This window comes from Suricata suricatta, chromosome 2 (genome assembly GCF_006229205.1).
Source record: "Suricata suricatta isolate VVHF042 chromosome 2, meerkat_22Aug2017_6uvM2_HiC, whole genome shotgun sequence".
Classification (NCBI taxonomy): Eukaryota; Metazoa; Chordata; class Mammalia; order Carnivora; family Herpestidae; genus Suricata; species Suricata suricatta.
The window spans coordinates 26,082,119-26,099,664 of NC_043701.1; the positions used below are offsets into that span (position 1 = coordinate 26,082,119).

Genomic DNA, 17,546 nt, shown 5'->3' on the forward strand with positions numbered 1-17,546 from the left:
GAATATGTGACCCTGTGATAGTTCTCCTTAATTAAGAGGAAGCCTACTCAGATGCCCAATTTTCAATCATTAGGCAGAGTATTTGCTACAATCTCCACGTGAACTTTTTAGAGATGTTTGGTAAGATTCTTTATTGCCATTCTAATTTCTCACATAATAATACAGTCTTGTTGATCTTAGTCATTTTGGTTCCTTTATCATTTTAGTATTTTTTAAGACTTGGCAGAAATATGTTGCTTATGTCTGCAATATTCATACTAATTTGCGTTCTCCGTACCTTTCTGGACACTTCATATATCATGAGTTGGTAGACTCATATATCATGTGGTCTTTGCTTTTGGCTTATTTCACTTAACATGATTTTGAGGTTCATTCATGTTGTAGCATGTATCAAAATATATAGTCATGTCATAGCATCTATTCATTTTTATTGCTGAATATTAACACACTTTAATAGCTATTTTAAAAATTATTATTGTTTTGTCTTTCTTATTTTAAATACGAATGCTGTGAAGATAGAGACCATTGCTAGTCTTAGTATAAATCCTTACACCTAGGTATACTATCTACTGTGGTTGCTCAGAATGTGGGTAAAATGTAGAACTCCTCTAGTAATTCCAGAATAACACTTATGAACTCACAGAATATCAGTCTATATATCTGCCTGTCTATCTAATCTGTGTTTAACCTGTACATACACTAATATACAAGTATATATTTCTCTAACATAATGTTTATGCTTTCTTTCCTGCCTTTCATTTTTTTTTCAATATAATTAAAACATGAGGGGAAATTAATGTAACTTCACACCAGCATAATTAAGGGAGTGCTATTATACACTGTATAAAACAAGTAAACTTGTAAAGCAAGTAAGATTGTAATGTATAATACTGTGTTGATTTAGCAATTTGCGTTTATAACTTTTATTTGGTTGTTAAAGTAAAAAACTTGTATACAAATGGAAACTTACTGAAATACTGATTGGTTTGTAAACAGTACTGTAGTTGGTAAAAAGGAGGTGAAACAGCTTTTGTGGAGGAATTTTTTATGTGGATTGTATAATTTATACATGCAGGCGCCTTTGATTAGATAAACTACCAGCTTCCCCTTATAATAAAACTCCAAGGCAGTTTATACTTAATCATCCTGATGAAATTAGGGGAATTACGGGAATGCAAAATTTAGGACTTAATTATCATTTGTTATCTCCCAGATTTGTATCAGGTTACGTGAAGTTAGAGTTTAAGTAAATACTTGGTCAGTGGTTAACATATGAAGTCTTGGTAAAGCATTAAAGTCAGGACTTTCTCAAAAGTTTAAATATATATGTTATTTAAAAATATATTTTAAGGAATTTATTTTATATTAGCACCTAAATGTACTGTTTAGGTAAGGTAAGAATACTGATTTATTAAAGTTCTTTCTACTGTTTCTACCTTTCCTGCTGGTGTTACCTATTAAGAAAATAGACTGTTATCTTTTGGCTTTGTAATTTTATTATTAAAATATGAAGTTGTAAGTTGTAATTCCAGAAGTTACTTTTCCTTCATTTGGGAATGAGCTAAAAATGAAGCATGGGGAAAATAAGTATTTTTATTATACAGTCATTTTTAATGAATTATTTGGTAAGACACTTCATTTCTTTGAAGCAGTAAAATAAAACATTTAGCAGTTTGCCTTGTTAGTTTTGTTAAAATGGGCAGGTTGGTTTCTAGCCATGTCATAAGTCGAGTGCTACTTGAAAGAACCTTTAGTATTTCATTTAGATTATTGTTTTTATTGTAATTGAGAGAAAATTATTGGACAACTTTTTTTAATCCACTTGTTCTACAGACTTTTTTTTTTTTGATGCCACTTGTTTTCTTGAATGTGAATTTTTGTTTTCTTTGTTAATAAAATCTTACTAAAGGGTTGTGCATGGGTGGTTCAGTCGGTTGAGCATCCAACTCTGGATTTCGACTCAGGTCACTGTCTCAGGGTTCTGGGATTAAGCCCCACATTGGTCTCCATGCTGGATGTGGAGCCTGCTTAAAATTCTGTCTCCCATTGCTCCTTTCCTGCATGTGCATGCATGTGCATGCTCTCAAAAAGTAAGAAAAAATAAAATATGAACACATGGTGGGTCTGTTTGGCTACACTTGCCAAAAGTCAGATGATACTTTTAAAAGAATCCAAGAGAAAAAGAGTAAGGGGGATGCCTGGGTGGTTCGGTCAGTTAAGTGTCCAACTCTTGATCTCAGCTCAGGTCATAATCTCACCATTTGTGAGCTTCGTTGAGATTGACCCTGCATTGGGCACTGCACTGGCAACACAGAGCCTGCTTGGGATTCTCTCTCTGTGCCTCTGTCTCTGTCTCCCAAAATAAATAAACTTCGAAAAAAGAAAAGGTAATGAAAAGGGACTTGGCATATGATGGCTCAGATATGTGGTGCACAAATGTGTTCTGACGAAGGAGATGCCACTTTCATCCACATGGAGCCACTTATATGAAAACATGCCGGTGTGGATACTTCAGGCTCCCCAGTCAAGTCCTGATGCAGCTGGGGAGTGTCCTCTTCCACATACATCTGTACCAGTACGTGGACCCATTTTGTTTGCCGGCTCAGAATTCTGAGCATACACCTGCACACCTGGCAGACACACACCTGATGCAACGCTCTTTGGGCATCCCCTGAGGTTTTCTCTCTCGCTGTGCATGCTGTCCGTCCCACCCCTGCTCTAAACCTGACACCCTAACCACCCTAACTCTGAGCCTGACTTCTCGGGAGTGGCGAAGAGAAAGGGCCTGGAGAAGGAAAGTGTGTGTTGCGATGGCATGAGTTTCGCTTTCTGGGGGTTTCTTGAGAAGACCGGGACGCAGATGCACGTGTGTGTGCAGCGACGCCTGCTTCTGTCTTGGGCTCAGTAACACTCCTCTGGAGAGCTCTTCAGGTTGTGCAGTATTTCTTTTTGAGAAAAGGGGAGGCTTTTTTTTAATTTGCAGGAAGGCACTGCAGAAGCTAGTGAGCGTTTCCTAAGGACCCTATAGATGATGGACCTATGCGGTGTTTCTCAGGGTGTCACCTGGAGTCCTTTGGAGCCCACCAAGCCATTGTTTAGAAAGCTGACATTTTCTTAGGAAAAGCAAACCAAGGAGACAGTTTTCAATATTTTGAGGTTTCTATTAAGCCTTTTGTTTTTTAATTTAAAATCCCAGTGTTGTTTTTTTAGTTATTTAGTTATTCCTCTGTATTATGTATGTGCTACAAGAACGGTGCCGTGTTGGGGCGCCTGGGTGACTCAGTCAGTTCTGCGTCTGACTTTGGCTCAGGTCATGATCTCATGGTTTGTGGGTTCAAGCTCCACCTTGGGTTCTGTGCTGACAGCCGAGAGCCTGGAGCCCGTTTCAGATTCTGTGTCTCCTTCTCGCTCTGCCCCTCCCCCGCTTGTGCTCTGTCTCAAAAATAAAGTATAAAAAAATAAAAATAAAAGATTGCTTTTCCAGTTTGATCTCCTCCTTGAATGGGAAATCTGATAGAGACAGATAGTACTTGCATAGGGCATGCTGATTGATGGTGGGTGGGTGGAAAGAGCTGCCCACCAGGCTGTAGGCCCCCTAGTGTGATAATATGGAAGGTTTATTCTGGGTGATAACACCCAGGTTGGAAGACTTAGCACCCTCTGGTTAATCAGTGAAAAATGTCCTCAGAAAGCAGCCTGTGTTCCCTGAAGTGCTAGGTTTAAATACAAAGCCTCCCTACCTGAAATCATTTTCCTGGGCAGTAGAGGTCAGGACAGGGGGTTATTGAAACAGTTGTTCTGTTTGAAAACTTTTAATTACCTTTGATTTTGGCTCTACTTTTCACTCCCACCCTTATTCCCAATAGCTCCTATCTTTACTGTGGCCACTTTATCCTGTCTTCTGGATTGCAGCCTACCTGTTCATTTTATTCCTAACCGTCTGTTTTCCCATTTTCCAGGAACATGTTGCTGTCTTCTCCCCTATTCCTTCACTCGCTCTCTCCTCTTCCTTCTTGTTCTGGGTTTATTCTTTCCTATGCCAGTACTGTAATTACTAGGGTGCTGGGAAGGACCAAAGTCAACACATTTCCTCAGGGTGCAACTTTCTGAAACATGCATATCCAAAGGTAGCATCAATTACAGTTTGTACTATCACCAGTATTTGAAGTTTTCATTTTCATAGCAACCCAACTATTACTAATTTTTTTTGCCAGTTTTTTGTTCTAATGTGTAATCTTCTGTAAGTAACTCATTTTTTCTTTTGAGTTTGTTTTTGTCAATATAATTTTCTAGGAACTGTTTGTTCATTTGAATTACATAGTCACTGTGAAATTCTGGGTTTTTAATCAGTTTCCTTAGGATCTTTCTGCAGAATATTAACTCTTCATCACATTTACTTCAAGTATCTTCTAGTTCTTTGTTTTCACCCTAACTTGTATTATTTATTTTATAAATTATATTTTATTTGAGTGTTTCATGATTTCTAAATTTTGAAATAATATACCCATCCAGATAATTTATATTAATTAGGATTTTTATTTTTGTTCTATTAAATTTTCTAAAATTTTTGTTGAATACTGCAAAATAATTCAGCAGTGCATTTTGAGAGCCAAGAAAATGTCCCTATGTTTTGATCCTGTTTTCAGAAGGCTTAATTCAAAGGAGGGATAAAAATTTGTTTGGTGTTTTGAATTCGCCCATATTCTTATTTTGTCAAGTTCTTTGCAATACTGAAAGGTAAAATATTTTTGTGTTTTCCAGATTATTGCTCAGTCGTAACAATTGTGGACCAGACAAATGTAAAGTTAACGTGCCTGCTCTTTAGTGGAAATTATGAAGCCCTACCAATAATTTATAAAAATGGAGATATTGTTCGCTTTCACAGGCTGAAGGTAAAATATTCATAAGTATTTGAAGAGAACTCTATATTTTTCACTAATACTAGTTAGCACTAATTATGTTGTTGCTGTGGTGCAACATGGCATCAAGCATTTCAAAAGATAAGAAGAAATGTAAATAATACCAGACTTCAAATAATTATTTTTAGGAAACCCCTTCATTTGGATAAACTGCCTGCCTTCCTTCCACAGATATGTGTTAGATGCCATGATTAAGACTAGTCGCCTTCTCACTTCTTACTTCTAAATATAGATTGATGGTTTAAAGGTTTTCCATGTAGAGTTGGGTTAAAAAAAAAAAGCCCGAGGCCAATGGGATTTGGTTTTGTTTTACTTTTGTATTAAAAAATTATACAAAGATTGGGAGGTTATGTTAATTCAAATACAGTGAAAGCATTGAGATGTTAGTATAAAATCAAAGTAAGTTGATCTTTGTGAAAACGTATTAAAACATGAACATGATATTTCAGTGCTTAGAAAATTATGCTGTTAAGCAAGTAAAGGTTAAAATATAATATGCTCTTCTATAATATGAAGGTAGAGCTAGTAAATAGTGTGATGTTTTTTTAAAAAGTCATTACTTTCATATTTTCAGTCCATAGGTTTTAAGTAATTTAGTCCCTTCATCTTTTCCTCTTGTTACATGAAGGTTTCCATGCAACTCTTTCATTATCTTGATTGTCGTTTTTCTTCGAATGCTTCAGTTTATCTGTGTCCCTCATGGTCAGTGAGACCCTCATAAGTGAGCACGATATTCTGGGTATGTTCTCTTCTTGGCTTTGGTGGGAATTACCTATCCTGATCTCTTGATGCCTTTTTCCTGAGAAGAGAAGAGTAGTAGAGAATATCTATGTAAAGTTAAAAGAGAAATAGAAATACTATCATCATAGCGTTATATTATAAGCTTATCCCAACTTCAAAAAATACCATCTCTCACACACTGTTGTTTCCTGGAGTATTTGTATTCTGACAGTGCACTCCTCCCCCCTAATGTTTTTAGTTGTTATTCTTGCTTCTGTTTAACTGAAGTAGACTGTACATGTTTCAGTTCACAATATAAGTATAGTCCTGTAACTAGCACTCTAGAAGCTTCCTTCATACCCCATCCAGGGCGGTCAACACTTAGCCCAGCCCCAGGAATAAATGCTCTCATACCTTCAAACAACATACATTAGTTTCATCCCTGTTTGTTTTTTATAGAAAGAGAATAGACTTTAGGTTCGGTTTTCTTTGTAATATCTGGCCTGTGCCCATGTGATTCAGTCATAATGCTGCATACAGTTTTACTTTATTTTCATTGGTAAGTGGTATTCCATCGTGTGAATGCATCAGTATTTACATATTTTGTAGAACATTTACGTAGTTTTCATTTTGAGGCTATTCTGCTGCTGAAAAGTCTAATATGTCTTAGTATATATATTAATATTTTTATTATAAAGAAAAAGTTACTGGATAAGCGAAATAGATATATTATGTTTACTTAAAGATAGATCACTAGAAGTTATCTAATGTGAAGAAGAAGGATGAACAAAAGATTGACAGAGCCCTAGGGGCCTGTGGAGCAATATCAAATGGTGATACCTGTCATATAAGATGTACAAGAAAACCCTGTGAATGGGAAAAAATTATGTATTTATAGAAATAAATAGGATCAGAATTTTTCCAAATTTGATGGAAAACATTGACTTACTGATAATAGAAACTCAGTGTACTCCATGCTAGCACCTCAGAGAAAAGCACGTCTAGACAAGTCACTGTGAAATCATTGAAAAAGATTTAAAAAATCTTGAAATGAGCAGGCAGAGAAATAACACATTCCACATAGGAAACAATAGTACTGGCCATCTTTGATTTCTTCCAGAAACGTGGCACCTGAAGAACAAGGCAATGAGGAATTAAAGGTTTTGATAGAATATTTGTTCACCTAGAATTTTGCATCCAAAGAAAATATTTCCCAAAAATGAGAGAATCCACAGCCAGTGTATCTTCTTCAGTACAAGTAAATGCTAAAGGATGGTATTCAGGACAGAAGCATGCTACCAACCAGAAACTTTTGATGGTTAGGAAATGACCAAAACTAAAAAAAGAAAATTATGCATAAATGGTGAAAGATAATGTTTTGTATTTCTTCCCAAAATTTCACTAAACGATAAATGGCTATTTAAAAGAAAAACAATAACATTGGAAGATGGGGTTTATAAAATATGTAGAAAAATATGAATGATAGCACAAAAGATGGTTAAAAATAACTATACCACTGAAAAGTTATGATCTCCAGAGGTCATTACACTTCAGGTAGAGAGTGTAAAACAGGATATGGGCAAGTGGAAATGTGATCTGGAAAATAGGGATTAGGTCACAGAACGATATTGATTCCAAATAGACTTTGAGATAAAGATTCATTCATAGCTCAGAGGAAGTAAACAGAACACTAATAAGGTCAAAATAAGATGGGAAAGGAATGGTAGAACAAAATTTTTAAAGAGCAAAAAGGGGGGTGTTAGAAAAGGAAAACAAGTAAGATAGTAGACTTAACTATAACTGTATCAGTAATTTATGTAAAAGGACTAAAACATTCATTTTGCAAGGAAAAAAATGAAAGACTGAGTTAAAAAGCAAGAACAAATACCACTCCCTACATGAAATGAAGATACAAGCAAGTTGCAAAACTGTGGAAAAGATACACCAAGCAAACAAGAAGTATAAGGAAAATGAAATCACTATAGAATATCAGACAGAATGTTACAGATTAAAAAGGGGGGCATTTCATAAGGAAAAAAGATTGCTTTATGAAGAAGATATAACCATCATAAATGCATGTGCATCTAATAGCTAAGCATCAGAACCTGCAAGCCAAAGTCTTTGTCACTGTCTTGGCTCTTAGACTGATGAAACCTTAGCCTCTTGCATTTTGTTCACTGTGAAGCCTTATATTTTAAGTGTTCTAGTCTTCCTTGTAACATTCATAAGTAATACCATAGTATACCATAATAAGAAAAGTAACAAATGTGAAACTGCAAGCTTGATAGGATCAAGGAGTTCACCACCTAGATCTTTAACAAACAGAAATAAATGTTACACAGCGGATCTTGATATAGCCTGCTTGATTTTATAATGTCACATGCTAGTTAAATGAAATATATTAAATGATTATATATATATAAAGAATTATGCTGGCAAGATTTTATAATACCTCAAGTGTCTTTAGTTTTTGGGTTCTGCATTGGTAATATGTTTTGTTTTTTACTTTGCCTGACTTTCTTAGATCCAAGTATATAAAAAGGAGACTCAAGGTATCACCAGCTCTGGCTTTGCCTCTTTGACATTTGAAGGAACTTTGGGGGCTCCTATCATACCTCGGACTTCAAGCAAGTATTTTAACTTCACCGCAGAGGACCACAGAATGGTGGAAGCTTTACGTGTTTGGGCATCTACGCATATTTCACCTTCTTCGACATTAGTAAAATTGTGTGATGTTCAGCCACTGCAGTATTTTGACCTGACTTGTCAGCTCTTGGGCAAAGCAGAAGTGGATGGAACATCATTTCTTCTAAAGGTAGGTATTTTAAATACTTGAAATTATAAGTTAGCACCACCTACATATTTATAAAGAGCTTATATTTCAGCATTCCGATGGAATAAATATGTATACTGTTATATAAAGAACTTTAAATCTAACTTACTATTTTTTATGAGCATAGATAATCATGCAACTCTACCCTTGAACTTCTCTTTTTTATGTTTCCAGAGAAAAATAGTATTAATAGTTTAAATACAGTTTGTGGTTTATTTATATATTTCTTATTTCACTATTAATAAAATATGGAGTTGTTTTATACGGTTATATTTTGGTTACAGTTTTACACATGCATATTTCTGCTCCCCTGTCAAGGTAGCCTTGCTTCTCATTTCCTTTCTAGGCTCATGATGTTGGATTTCCTTCCCATTTTATTTCATTGCCTGCTTCATGGGTAGATCACAGATGGTTTTGAATTGTTTGTTATATTTGTTGTTATGTTTTGTTTTTAAATCAGAAGGATTTTAATAAGTAAAGTAAGACCTGTCTAATCTTTGTTTACACCTACGCTTATTCGTATTAACTCATGAATAGATTCTGATAAAGGCAGTTGTGTGATATTAACCTCACCTACCCACCCTACGCAGGATGCATTGAAACAGACTGCTTCTGCTCTGCTCCTGCTTCTAACTCTTTGAAACAGTAGGACAAGAAACCGTACGGTAGCGCTTGGACAAGTATTGGGTTTAGCATTATTTTCATTAATACCTTACCTTTATTAAGGAATTGGTGAAGATAGAAGTCATTGACTGAAATATGAAGTTTTAAAAGTTAGAAATAGCACATTTAAATACACATGAAATTTTCTGAAAAAAGTAATTACATGCTGTAAAAAAGGTAAGTAAGTCAAATATGACAGGTGAAGTTAAAGCAAAGTAAAATCATTCAAAGTTAGAAGAAATCCTAGGTCAGCCAGTCATACTGATCACACTTTAGATGCCCAGAGCGACATCTTTTGTTTTTTTAATTTTCTTTTTAATGTTTTATTTATATTAGAGAGAGAGAGAGGGAGAGAGGGAGACAGCATGAGCAGGGGAGGGTCAGAGAGAAAGGGAGACACAGAATCTGAAGACAGGCTCCAGGCTCTGAGCTAGCTGTCAGCACAGAGCCTGACACGGGGCTGGAACCCATGAACCACAAGATCATGACCTGAGCCAAAGCTGGACTGAGCCACCCAGGCGCCCTCTTTTTTTCCCCCCCAGAGTGACATCCTTAACAATTGAGCATTTGATAGGCACTGAGTACTTGCAGTGACAAGTAATACTCTATGCAGAGTATACTCCATCTTTCCACTGCTGTGTAGAAAATTCTTAAATTCTGAGATAAAATCTGCCACCTTTTAGCTGACATGGCAGAATGTACATTCACTCTAAAGCAACAAAACATACGCCTGCATCCCATTTTTATAGATAGCCTTTTCAGATAAATGAAAACAGCTTTTATGTAGTTGTTATTTTAAAATGCAGCATTCGGAAGTGAATGTAAGACTTTTTTGAGGACAATTTAAATCTCAGAAGGCTGTGTATATTCTTTGACTCAACAATTTTATTTTTGTAAATTTATTTTTGAAGGTTTTCTAAGTTTACTTCGTAAATGTGGGGAAATGAACTTAAAAGAATATTCTTATATGCAGTTACAAAAATTAGAAAACTCATACTAACAATAGAGAATTAATTGTGTGAAGTATTTACGTATTACAGAATACTCTGCTAAAATAAAATGACATTGCAGATGTATAGTTTCTAAGATAGATATTAATAATATCTATTTGGAGATTAATGCAGTTTTATATATTAAAATGCATTATGTGCATAGTAAAATATATATTAAGAATATATAGCAGTGTTTTACTCATTATCTGGGAAATTGAATTTGAGTGATTTCTTTTTCTGAAATAGATTTTCCTATCACACACAAGAAGTAACTTTTTAAGTAACGTTTTAAGCACAAAAGGAGCCAGCCATTACTCCAAGGGAGGTGTGGAATGCGTGGAACGTAACAGTATAATTACTTCCTGTGTCTGCACGGGAGATGGCACCACTGTTGATTCCTTTATTAGTAACTGTGATGCTAATTCATTCTAATCATACCAATAGATATGTTACATCAATAATGTGCTAAAACAGTAACATAACTGTAATCGTCTTCGTGAATATTCAGTACATTTGTGAAAATGTTTAGCACATTATGTCAAATGTTTAGAATTAGAAGTATTCTTCCTTAACTTGATAATTTCTCTTCTAATCAAATAAAATATTTTGTGTTCAAATTTTGGAGCCAGGAACAAGACAAAAATACTTACTATTTTCTGTTACCTAATATTCTTCAGGAAATCTTGAGAAATTTACTAAGAAAAAAAATGAGAGCTATAACTCTTTTAAAAGAAAGAAAAAAAGAATGTCAGTGGTCACAAGATATAAAACTCAAACAATTGAAAAGCTTTTTGGATTAAGAAAATTATTAATTTGGATTAATAAAACAGTGAAATAACTATTTTACACATTAGTAGAATATAACTTTGGTACCTATCAGTAATAAATAGAATATAGAAGTGAACAAAAGTTTTTTCAAAGTCACAACAACCATAAAAAAGCCAATTTATGCAAGAAATCCATGAAATTCTGTGAAGGAAACTACAAAACTTCATTGAGAAGCATATTGAAGTATTTTTAAATTCTTTAAAAAAATTTCTTTAAAAAAAGTCCACTTCAGTTAAAACCAAATTTTCTAAATTGACTGTAATTCTAAATATTTTTAGAAACATTATATGGTCAGGAATAAGACAAGAAAAGCTTGACAAAAAGACTACTAAGTGGGACCTCCATATCTGCTGTCAAAGCATGTTATGAAATTGTGGTAATATAGTAAGACTAGTTAATGGAAAAAGGTTAGGAACCTCAGAAACAGTCTTATACTGTACATACAGTACATACATGATAATAACAGAGAACATTTCAAATTGATGCAGATTGCTAAATGATGTCTGTTATCTATTTGGAAGAAAGAATCAGATCTGTATATAAGATATAAATCCCTACTTTGTTTTGATACAAAAGTTTTTTTTGTATACAAAAAAGTTTTGATACAAAATTACAAAAGTTCCAGAAAATATTAAGGAAAAAAAAAAGACTGCTAGGTGATTAGAACTGACGCATAAAAGCAGTGTAGTGACACTGTACTCTCTCAACCCCTTTCCCAAAAGACTGGGAGATTCATCTGTGAAGCTATTTTAAAGTCGCAAAAACAGTATGCACAAAATGAAAGAACAAATTCTAGTTGGAGAAAAATGTTTGTGACATATGCTGTACCAGCTCCCAAAGTGTTTGTCCTGGTTCTTTGAATAATTTAGGGAACAGTGAGTGACCAAACTCAGTGATTGTTTATTTGAAACTTGGTATAGTCCCCAATGTTACTCAGTACTTCCTCTGTAAGCTCACACTGGCAGACAGCTTCTCTATAGAAACAAGTGTATTCTGTTCAGAGAGCCCGTTTCTCTTGTCCAGCCAAATTTCTCACGTGCAGAGGCATTCTTGTCTCATGCCAGATGTCTTTTGTCATACCCTTTTATAACAAAGCACAGCCGCCTCTTAAAAGCCTCGCACAGCACCGGCTAAGTTACATCTAAGAAGAGGGCAGTGCATACTCCTGTGCCCACGTGCCCATCCTCATCTTAATGTAGCTTACATAGCAACCCAATATGGCTTTTCCTTTTCTAGCACACATGAGTTTCATCCATTTGTATTCATAACCTCTAACTTAAACGGAATGTTCCTATCTGTACTTTTAAAAGCCTTTTCCAAATTAAAACTAATTGAAAGAATGAGCAAAGGTTAGAATACATTCCTAAAAGTTAGGGATTTATACATAAGAAAATGAGCAGATGTAGTCATAAAGGTGATTTTAAATTATTTAAAATAACAAAATTATTTAAAGTAGCAAAATATCAAATCACCAGTACAGGGATTAGTTTAATAAATTTTTGTATAGTCACACCATAAAATGAATGAAGTAATTGACAATCATAGTTTAGAAAAATATCTACAGTAGCTAATAAATTGCTCAAAAAACTAGGAAATGCAAAGCAGAATATAATGCTAGTTAAAAAGAGAAAGAGACATATATTATGAATACAAATGTGAATTTTTTCTTTACAGTTTCTACATGACCTATATCTATGTAGTCCTTTTTCAATCAGAATATACACTGTATTTAAAGTTTAGCAGGTATTTGGGGGAATACATTTAAGTACTTTTAAGTTACATTACTAGAAATAGTGTTGTTTTAAAAGTCTCCACCGTTACTCAAAAAGATCATTAAAGTTTGCTTTGCCCTCTTTTGGCAGGTATGGGATGGCACCAGGACCCCGTTCCCCTCTTGGAGAATCTTAATACAAGACCTTGTACTTGAAGGAGACTTAAATTACATCCATCAGCTACAGAATCTGACAATAGACATTTTAGTCTATGATAATCATGTTCAAGTGGCAAAATCTCTGAAGGTGATGTTGAGTAGCAATTGTTTGCTATTTTGTGTTTTTATAATTGTGGTAAATCATATTTATCAAATGATTATTTGAGGTCTAGGAATTAACTCAATTTATTTTTCTTTAATTTCTAATTTGTAAAATATATTTATAATAAGTTATTAGGAAAAGGAAACTATTAGAAGATTCATCAAATTATAATGACTTAAATAATTTAAAAAATGAAAGGATGTTACCTGAATATCTTAAGACTCTACACAACTGTTCTATAAAAGGAATAAGGCAAAATGTAGTTGTACATAGTTGTATAAAATATTTCTAAACTTAAACATTTAAACTTTATTAATTGGTTTTTGAAAATCTAGCCTACAATTTTATATTCATTAGTTTAAGAAATTTTGATCCCCCTCTAATATATACCATAAATTGTGTGTGTTTGTACTGTACAGTTTATTGGAATTTGCTCACAGCTTTTGAGTTACTGTTTTTTAGGTAAAAGCACACTGTTGAGATGTGGCACTTTTTGATTATTAATATTTTAGGGAATATTTTTCTTTATTGTACCTTTTATTTGGAAGTATCTTTACTAGCAACAAATGGCATCACTGTAATAACAGTGATCATAGTAACATTTGTCAAAACACTTCAGATATACTTAGCACTATCCTGTGTAGTCAGTATGTCACAATTCCCATTATACAGATGAGAAAACTGAGCAGTCACCTGTTAAGCCCAGGATTTCAGGATTACTTGTGTAAAGCCAGTATGTGAAACTATGGTGTTTGCTTCCAGAGCTATTCCTTTTAGGCAGTGTGAAGAAATGACTTTCTTTATTGCAGGTCGCTTCGGTCCTACCTTTAGAAGTTATCCAGCCTCTTATAGAAAGTTAGATGGCCTTCTTATAGGAAGAAAACAGTAAAAGTGAATTGCAGCTAGTTTCGATCTGAATTTTATGCCTAGTCTCCCTTTGTAAATCAATGTTCTTGGAGAAGGAAATAGTTCCTCTAACACTGTGTTACAAATAAGCCTACCCAGCTCATCGATAAATTAGGCTAAAGTCTGGGTTCAGGACGAGTGATAACTGAACTTTCTTGTCCTGTGTGTGTGTGTGTGTGCATGTGTGTGCCACTTACATGTTTTCATGCCTCACAGATCAGAGAAAATTGACTGTTGAAAATACATTTTTGATGCCTCTTCCTGATTTTCTCTACATTGATTACTTTATTTCAAAAATAAACATAATGATAGAGTCAATTCACCATCTTTTTAAAATACAGATAGAGTTCTTTTTTGAATGAAAAAGATTTACATTTTATTTTAGGTTCTACTTTCACAATTTAATTCCATCCTCTTTCCCTATGCTGCTCTATTAATTCTTTCTGTTCCCCCTCACCTGTCCTGATTTCCTTGTCCAACTCCTGAACAACATCTAGCACACTGCTTTCCGTACAGTAAAGATAAAGTAAATAGTATCTGCTAGTGAATTAACAAAATCACTGAGGGCTGTGAGTTTTTTTCAGGTCCTGTTTTGTCTGCCTTATCTTACCCACTAGAGGGTGCTCTGAGCGCACTTCGCTAAGAAAACATAGGGCACTTAATCTTTTTCTAAAGATATCATAATATTACATTATTTATCTGCAATGTAATAGAAAAAATGGAAAGGATTTTCTCTGTGTAAATAATGTAACTGTAAGTTTGTATATAATATATATTGACACCACATTTTATTTGTTCTAAGCAGACATCTCTACCATTTCATATTAACTTAAGAAATTCCCAGTCAGATGACTTTAATACAAATGAATTCTTATCAGCACTTGAAGACAACTGTTGGAAATTACATTTTTATACTGAAATACATAGAACACGTGTATTTTTGTTGTATAGGAACAGGAAAAAATATTTTTTTTAACAAAGAGAGGACAGTGAATGCAATATTAAAGTATAATATAAATTGGCTTTTATATGCAGTACATTTTACAGTTGAAATCACCCTTAACATTCTTCCTAAATTTTGCTTTTTGAGTATTACACAACCACACATGCACAGACCCACAAACCTATATATACGTGGGCACACACGCATGCGTGCATGTGCGTACATACGCACACACACACAATGCAAATTTTTGTCTAGAAATTAAAGCAGTATATTTCTAATCCCGTCTTTTTTTCTTTTTAACAATTATTTATTTTCGAGAGACAGAGAGACAAAGTGTGAGCAGGAGAGGGGCAGAGAGAGAGGGAGACACAGAATCAGAAGCAGGCTCCAGGCTCTTAACTGTCAGAATAGAACCTGATGTGGAGCTCGAACTCAGGAACCGTGAGATCATGACCTGAGCCGAAGTCGGTCGCTTAACCGACTGAGCCACCCAGGTGCCCCTCCCCAGTCTTATCCTGACACAATTTAAACGTAAATAAAAAATATATAGTCATAATTATGTTTTGGCCTTCAGTGACTCAAGAGCTATATAGTTTGGTTATTTTCAGACATATCCAGGTAATTAAAAATATTAAAGGGAACTTCTCCATAGTTTATAGGAAAGATTTAAATTATTTCTAAAGGGAGAGTGAATTCTTAATAGCTACACTTGCTTTGCTTTTTTATTTTACTGGGGGGGGTGGGGAGAGCGGGATAGAAGGATAGGAGAGAGAAGAACTTCAGCAGATAGCTCAACGTGGAGCCCAACACAGGGTTTGATCTTACAACCAACCATGAGATCGTGAGTTGAAATCAAGAGTTGTACGCTTAACCAGCTGAGCCACCCAGGCGCCCCTGCTGTACTTTCTTTTTGATATTTATTGAAAGGGATATGTATCACAATTTTTGAAAGTATATTTTTATCATTTTGGTTAATGACTCCCTCACTTATAATTTTAGAATCTTATCACATCACTGACAAGACTAAGCAATATGTGTCTATTATAGTAGAGCATCTGGCACATTTCATGGTATATTTAGCAAGCTTAAAAAAAATACAATGCTGCCTCCAGAAGGAATTTGTGGAAATAACAATTTGTCATCTTGATAGCCTATTTATATAAATAAATTCTTCCTTGCTCTTTAAATATTGTTTTATTATGAAATACTGCAGAGGAAAAGATAACGTAATAAATACCCATGTGCCTACCATCCAAACAATATTTTTAAATGTTTTGCCACACTAATTTCAGGTCCTTTTAATTTTTAGGAGATAAATCTCTACATGTTGAATCTTCTTTGTACCTCTCTGCCCATTCTCATGTTTTGCTCCTTAGTATCCTTCCTAACATGTAGATACGTACACCCAGGTTTGTTATGCTTTATTTTATGTATTGTTCTCTGAAGAATGCATAAGGTATATGTCTTATTCTGAAACTTACTTTTTTCTTTTGTATTTTTAAAATACATCCATGTTCATCCATGTGTCTGCATTAACCCCAGAGTCTTAGTTATTATAGCTTTAGTTTTAAAGGATGCTCCAGGTTAAGCAAACCTTCCCCACTCCCATTCCCCATCCCTGGAGTTTAGTCTTCAAACTTGACCTCTTGTTCATGTTCATATGCATTTTCAGATCAGCTTTTCAAATGTCATGTAAGACACTTGAGATTCTGATTGAAATTACACTGATTTAAAAAATTAATTTGGGGAGAATTAACTGTCTTTATAATCTTGAAGCTTTTCATATATGAATATGATATTTTTCTCCATGTTTAGGCCTTCTTTTAAAGAAAAATTTTTTAATTTACATGGAGCATTTTATTTAGAGGAAGGTGGTTTTTAATTTTTTTTTCCTTAAGTGACCTCTTCCCCCAGGGTGGGGCTGGAACTCAGGGCCCCAAGATTAAGAGTTTCATGCTCTACTGACTGAGCCAGCCAGGTGCCCACATGTGTAAGGCCCTCTGTAAGTGTTGTGTATATATGTGTACTAGTATTACCTGCTTTTAAAAGGAATTACAGAACAATAAACATTCAGAAAAGGTGAGATAAAAGTAAATAGAAATGGACTGTTTTTTTTCTTTCAGTATCTTACTTTTGTCTTTTTTCTTTCTGAGTTTTCTTCCTCTGACCCCTTTTACCTTGCTCCCCTGCCGAGTTGTAGATGTCAGTCAGTGGAAGCTTCAAAGGAAAGAAAGACCTAAATGCCCTAGTTCCTCCTCACAAAAACATGACTGGGATGGAAAAAGGTTATATAGCTTCTTCCTTTGAGTAGGTGTCAATTTCTTTTTTTTTTTTTTTAATATTTTATATATTTTTGTGAGAGAGAGAGAGAAAGAGAGTGTGAGCAGGGGAGGGTCAGAGAGAGAGGGAGACACAGAATCTGAAGCAGGCTCCAGGCTCTGAGCTGTCAGCACAGAGCCCGACGTGGGGCTGGAACCCACAGAACATGAGATCATGAGCCACCCAGGTGTCCTGGTATCAATTTCTTTAATAAACATTCTGCATCTGTCATTTAAGTCTTCTCCCTTAAACAAATATTCCATAGTTACAGACATTCTTAAGACTAAACAAAACATCTAAAATTACAGAACATTTAGTTAAAAATTGTAAGTAGTTTAGTCTTGTATTTGAACCCACAGAGAATGTATTTCACATTATGGTAACAGA

General features: G+C 34.6%; 1 protein-coding gene across 8 annotated transcripts in view; it reads left to right on the forward strand.

Moving 5' to 3' along the window:
* Positions 1 to 17,546, forward strand: part of POT1 (protection of telomeres 1) — an 84,867-nt gene that overhangs the window by 31,405 nt on the left and 35,916 nt on the right. For all 8 annotated transcript variants that reach the window (XR_003903466.1, XM_029924031.1, XM_029924009.1 and 5 more), the window contains exons 8-10: positions 4,762 to 4,892; positions 8,164 to 8,454; positions 12,818 to 12,973. Coding sequence is in view for 7 of the 8 variants with exons in the window: in XM_029924031.1 (XP_029779891.1) it covers positions 4,762 to 4,892; positions 8,164 to 8,454; positions 12,818 to 12,973 (578 nt within the window). In the remaining variant the exon portion in view is untranslated. The remainder of the gene's footprint in view (positions 1 to 4,761; positions 4,893 to 8,163; positions 8,455 to 12,817; positions 12,974 to 17,546) is intronic.